This window comes from Neoarius graeffei, chromosome 9, assembly GCF_027579695.1.
Source record: "Neoarius graeffei isolate fNeoGra1 chromosome 9, fNeoGra1.pri, whole genome shotgun sequence".
In the NCBI taxonomy this organism is placed as follows: domain Eukaryota; kingdom Metazoa; phylum Chordata; class Actinopteri; order Siluriformes; family Ariidae; genus Neoarius; species Neoarius graeffei.
Window position 1 is genome coordinate 79,078,962 of NC_083577.1, and position 6,403 is coordinate 79,085,364.

At 42.3% G+C, this 6,403-nt stretch overlaps 1 protein-coding gene across 1 annotated transcript in view; it reads right to left on the minus strand.

Moving 5' to 3' along the window:
- LOC132892198 (transient receptor potential cation channel subfamily M member 2-like) overlaps window positions 1-4,690 on the minus strand; it is a 96,383-nt gene extending 91,693 nt beyond the window's left edge. Inside the window, exons 1-2 of the mRNA XM_060930590.1 lie at window positions 4,426-4,690; window positions 2,217-2,306 (exon numbers count right to left, since the gene is read on the minus strand). Of these exons, the coding sequence (XP_060786573.1) occupies window positions 2,217-2,306; window positions 4,426-4,690 (355 nt within the window). The remainder of the gene's footprint in view (window positions 1-2,216; window positions 2,307-4,425) is intronic.
- Between the last annotated feature and the right edge of the window lie 1,713 nt (window positions 4,691-6,403).

The window sequence follows — 6,403 nt, forward strand, 5'->3', positions numbered from 1 at the left end:
ATGGGTTCCCTTTTGAGTCTGGTTCCTCTCGAGGTTTCTTCCTCATGTCGTCTGAGGAAGTTTTTCCTTGCCACCGTCGCCACAGGCTTGCTCATTTGGGATAGATTAGGGATAAAATTAGTTCATGTTTTAAGTCGTTCAAATTCTGTAAAGCTGCTTTGCGACAATGTTTATTGTTAAAAGCGCTATACAAATAAACTTGATTTGATTTTGACTTAAATGATATTTCAGAACCTTCTGGATATCTCATCTCATCTCATCTCATTATCTCTAGCCGCTTTATCCTTCTACAGGGTCGCAGGCAAGCTGGAGCCTATCCCAGCTGACTACGGGCGAAAGGCGGGGTACACCCTGGACAAGTCGCCAGGTCATCACAGGGCTGACACACAGACACAGACAACCATTCACACTCACATTCACACCTATGGTCAATTTAGAGTCACCAGTTAACCTAACCTGCATGTCTTTGGACTGTGGGGGAAACCGGAGCACCCGGAGGAAACCCACGCGGACACGGGGAGAACATGCAAACTCCACACAGAAAGGCCCTCGCCGACCCCGGGGCTCGAACCCAGGACCTTCTTGCTGTGAGGCGACAGCGCTAACCACTACACCACCGTGCCGCCCCTTCTGGATATCAGGACGACAATTATTCAAAAATGTCGAAATAAAGAGCGGATTGGTTTGCTGCTGATTTAATGGCATGTTTCCCAGACAAGTCCACGTCTCGCTAAAATGCGTCAAAAACTTTGAAGTGAGTTCAGCCTTCTCCTGTTTACAATTAGTAACCTGTGAAAGATCACGGCTAGCCTGTTGTTGTGAGAGCAGATAATGAGTCAATTGGTCCCTTAATTCTCTCATGGCTCTATTGGTATCTTTCCAGTAGAACTTAAACTCACGCATGTTTTCTTCTGCCTTAGTTTAAACTACTTCATAGTCATCATTCTCAGGGTTTAGGCAGGGCACTGCAGCTAATAATGCAGCTTCATCATAACTATTGCTTAAAACGGCATGCAGGATAAAACGGTAATCTGCTCCGACCAGCTGGGAATGTCTACACATTTTTACGAGCATGTCTACAAAGTTAAGTGGTTTGTCTACCAAAGGCAACAACTTAATAATATCTTTTAGGTCTGATGCCGAAGGCAGAGTGATCTTAAGTCCTCTTCCCCTCCGAGCCCACACACAGGCTGTATTTATGGGGCGAGGCGGTGGAGAGGAACCCACATTATCATCGTTATCATCATCAGAGTCATCGTCTGTATTGGAATCGTTAGTCTCATTTTTTTGTAACAGCGTGTTTGAGCTTACAGAGGGTTTTTCCTTATCTGCTTTAGGTTTATGATGTTTAGCACCTGTGTCAAGAGATACAGGCGTGCTAGGAACGCTATCAGTGGGACATGAAGTATTTGCAGGTGTGTTTACAGGAACGTTTTTTGATCTCCCGTACATTGGCGGGAGAGCAGAAGTTGTATGTGTAGATCTAAACAAAGCAGGTTTTGCTTTCTCGTCAGGCTTAGGGCATGGTACTGATTTCTTTTGCTCTTTAGTTTCTTTAATTCCATGAAAATCGTCCCACATTGATTTCATTTTAATCCATTCTAAATAGCTTTTGGTCATGTAATTATAATCCCATTCTGGGTTGCCAAATCCTTTTATGTGCCGAAGCGAGGTAGTTTGATTTAAAAGTTCCAGCACGAGGATAAATTAAAGACTGAGGCTGTGATTCTGTCCATTCGGCTAATTTGTCTAACCACGGAGTAGTGTAGAATTCTAAATAACATCGATTCATCCAATCCCGTGGAGTTTCTTCAGGATCGGGTCTGAATGCCTCCTTAGCACAATTACCCCCCATAATGGTTGCACGAAGGAATCAGTCTCGAGATTAATTATTATGGGTTTAACTCATAAAGCGCGCTCTTCCCGTGACAGCTCATTCACGAGGATAAACTCTTCCCGTGGCTCTTCCACGAGGATAACCAATCTTCCCGTGCCTCTACACGAGGATAACCAAAAAATCTTCCCATAAACCAGTTACGAGAATAACCAAACAATCTTCCCGTGACAGCTCATTCACGAGGATAAACAATCTTCCCGTAAACCAGTTATGAAAGATAACCAAAAAAAAAATCTTATAAATAGATAACTGGGTTTTTCTGATACTACCAACCAGGCGGAAGTCCCCCCCAACTAATCAATTAAAAGAGACCCCTTACCTGATTGGATTTGGCCACCAAATTGTAAAGGTTTCCCCAGCTGGAACGGCTTCTTCTCGAGACCAATGCCCTCGTGCCACCTGCAGAATTCTGGAGCGAAAACACCACGAAAAAAAAACAGAGAACCAGAGATTGGTTTCACTGCTGTTTATTCACAGTTTTCTCGCCAAAGATGAAATATTCCAAACAACCTTTTATAACATCCCAAAAAGCTGTTTATCTTTCTAAAGGCTGTGTTGTGTCTTGTGTCTGTCGAATATGTGTGTGCGCAGATGTGTGTGTGTGTGTGTGTGTGTGTGTGTGTGTGCATGAATGTGTGTGTGTGTGTGTGTGTGTGTAGAGGGGTGGGGGTAGGATGTGTGTGTGTATGTGTGTGCGTATGTGAATGTGTTGATATCTTGTGCTAAGTCAGCAAATCACATCTTAATTGCATCAATATAAGTGAAACCTTGAGCAATCCTGTATATATATTTCACATCAACGGATATTTTTTTTAACAACTCAGCAACTCAACATTTATGCATATCAAAGCGCGAGATGTTTTTATGACAATTCTACTATGTTTAGTCTTAGCAAAGAAGTGTCTTCTCCACTGGAAGAAGGTCACAGTAACTTTTACAGGAAGCCACACAGGAACAGTCAACAAAGGATCCAAGAAGCTAAATATTAAAATCATAAAGTCTTAACAACCCTAAATTACATAACTACAAAACTAACTTAAATCACTTAATGCAGCTTTAAATCTAACATTAAATCTAACATTCAATCATTTCAATTTCAAATTCAACACTGAAGAGACTGGTTAAATCTAACAATCCTAAATCACGTTCTGCAGCTATAAAACTAACTTAAATCATGGCTTTAAATCTAACATTCCTTCATATTCATCATACTGTAAGTGCTACTGGGCGAGGTTTGTTTTGCCTGGCAACACTTGTATGAACTATTATATCTGTTCTCACAATTGGCGTGGAAAATGGATTACAAATGGAGTGTAATTTTTCAGCTTTCCAGCTTGGAAGCAAAACAATGGAACTGGATTTGAAAAATCAAAAGGATGGATGTGAATTTGACTAAATATTGAAATAACTCACAAATATGATTTCAACATATTTCTCCAAGTTCAGAAAATAATTGCATTTCTGCATTGTGCATACTGTTTTACATGAAGTAAAAAAAACCCTGGTGTTTAAAGTAGAAGCTACTGAATTTTATATTCTCCATTTTAAAGTTTATTTAAATTCTTAATTTATTTAGCCTATATTATTATTATTATTATTATTATTATTATTATTATTATTATTATGATGGATGCAGCAGAGGAGGCGAAGCAAACTGCACTGAATGCTTAGAGATGTCTTCTAGGAGAACATCAACAGATGCTTGCAGACCTCCACACCCAGATGGCGCAGCTTGCAGCTGTGATGTCACAGGCCCTCCTAACGTATCCTGAGGCTTCTCCTAGTCCCTACATTATAACTCCCCATTCTGGAGAAATATGCCAGGAATGCTCACTTGTAAGGGCTTCTTACTTCACTGCTCCATGTACTTCTCTACTATGACTAATCTCTCTGATGAACACAAAATCGCTAAATTTCTGTCATTTCTCACTGGCAAAGCGCTACAATGGGCGAGTGCCGTATGGAAAAATGGTGGTGAGCACACAACTTCTTATGAACGTTTCCTCAAGTTGTTCAAAAGAGTGTTTGACCATAAACCCAAGGGAATTGAAGTCAGCGAAAGTCTGCTCACTATCTCACAGGGTTCCCAAAGAATCGCTGAATATACCCTAGACTTCAGAACACTAGCAGCAGCCAGCGGATGGAATGACCTGGCACTGAAAGTGGTGTTTCGCCAAGGTATTCATTCAGAAATTCTCAGTGAACTGGTGTGTAGAGATGAGCAACTAACACTGGACTCCCTCATTGACTTAGCAATATGACTGGATCATTTGCTAACCAATCGACCCTCACTCAAGGAGAACTCCAAATCAGTCCAGTCCTCTGATGAGGCTACATCTATGGAAGTTTCTCACACCCATCTGAAACGTGCTGAATGTGAAAGAAGGAGGGTCTTTGCTTCTACTGTGGGAGTTCTGAGCACCATATCAACCAATGTCCCATCTGTCCGTCTCACACCAGCCCAATTGAAAGCCCAGCTCATGCTGTGAGTCCAGTGAGAAGATTCAATGCGAAGTCATTTAAAGTACCTGTGTTGTTAAACTTGGTATCCTCCACACACATTTTGTTTGCTTTTGTCGACTTGGGGCAGAGGGGAACTTCATCAATAGCATGATTATCCAGAAGTTCAACCTGCCCACAACCCCTCTGCAGAGTCCATTCAGCATCAGAACCATCGATGGAGGACCAATAGGTGATGGTCTTGTCACCACTTGCACCTTTTCTGTTCACATTCAGGTGGGAGCACTCCACTCTGAACTCATCTCCTTTTACATGACCACCATTGTCAATCATCACATCATTCTTGGTTACCCCTGGTTACAGCTTAATGACCCACTTATCTCGTGACAGAACAAGGAAATTCTCCAGTGGTCATCCACCTGTTTTCAGAACTGTCTCTCAGTCTTTCCTCCACTTCTGTTGAGAGTCCACAACCAGATTCCATGGAGGATGCTCCTGAGTGTTACTTGGACTTGAGAGAAGTCTTTAGCAAGGGGAAAGCATATGGGCTACCACCGCACCGACCTTACGACTGTGCCATCGATCTTCTACCAGGCACATCACTTCCACGTGGTCACATCTATCCCCTTTCTCAAAAGGAACACTCTGCCATGGAGGAGTACATCCAAGAAGCCCTCAAACAGGGTTACATACATCCTTCTAAGTCACCAGCATCAGCAGGTTTCTTTGTGGAGAAATGAGGTGGTGGCCTCCGGTCTTGCATAGACTGTAGAGGGTTGAACAAAGTCTTTGTTAAATATCCCTATCCTCTTGTTCCTTTTACCCTAGAACAATTTCGATCTGCTAAGATCTTCTCCAAGCTCGACCTACACAGTGCCTACAACCTAATCAGAATTAAGAAAGGCAATGAATGGAAGACCACCTTCAGCACAACCGCTGGCCATTTTGAGTACAGGATAACACCCTATGGCCTTTCTTCAGTGCCAAGTGTATTCCAGTGCTTGATCAATGACATGCTAAGGGACATGCTAGACAAGTTTGTGATCATGTATATCAATGATATCCTGATTTACTCCCCCGACAAGAAAAGTAATCTGGAACATGTCAGAGCCATCCTCCAACATTTACTGGCCAATCATCTCTATGTGAAAGCAGAGAAATGTGAATTTCATCAGAATCGAATCTCCTTTTTGGGCTACATCAGTGCAGAAGGAGTCAGCATGGATTCTTCCAAGGTAGCTGCAGTCACGTTCTGGCCAGTACTCACATCCATAAAGGAGCTACAACATTTCTTAGGCTTTGCCAACTTCTACCATCATTTTATTAGAGGCTTCAGCACAATTGCTGCTCCCCTAATGGCCCTGCTCAAGAAGGGACCCAAGTCTCTTCAATGTAACCCTTCGGCAGAGGAGGCCTTCAATTGGCGCAAGAACACAATCACCTCTGCCCCAGTCCTACAGCATCCTGACCCGACCAAGCCATTCACGGTCAAAGTTGATGCCTCTTTGTCAGAACACAGGAGCAGGAGTCTTGTCTCAACGCTTCGGTGAGAAACACAAGCTTCACCCAGTGGCCTTTTTCTCAAAGAAACTCACCTCTGCAGAAAAGAATTTTGACATCAGGAACAGAGAACTACTCACCATCAAACGAGCTCTTGAAGAGTGGAGACACTGGCTGGAGGGAGCCACGCACCCCTTTCTAATACTGACCGATCACAAAAACCTCAAATATCTCAAGAAGGCCAAAAGACTGAATCCATGTCAAGCCAGATGGGCACTCTTTACATGTTTTTTAATTTCACAATCTTGTTCCGCCCAGGGTCAAAGAACACCAAAATAGATGCCCTATCTCGCAGCTTTGACTCATCATGTCAGGATTCCGTAACTTGCCCCATTCTTGAATTTTGAATGAATGAATGAATTTATTTATTTCGAACATTTCGAACATGTATAAAAATGTATGTAACTATTTGTACATACAAAAGAAAGAAAACGAGAAAGTGACAAAAAAAGAATAAATAAAATAACATAAAGAGCTAAGACATTA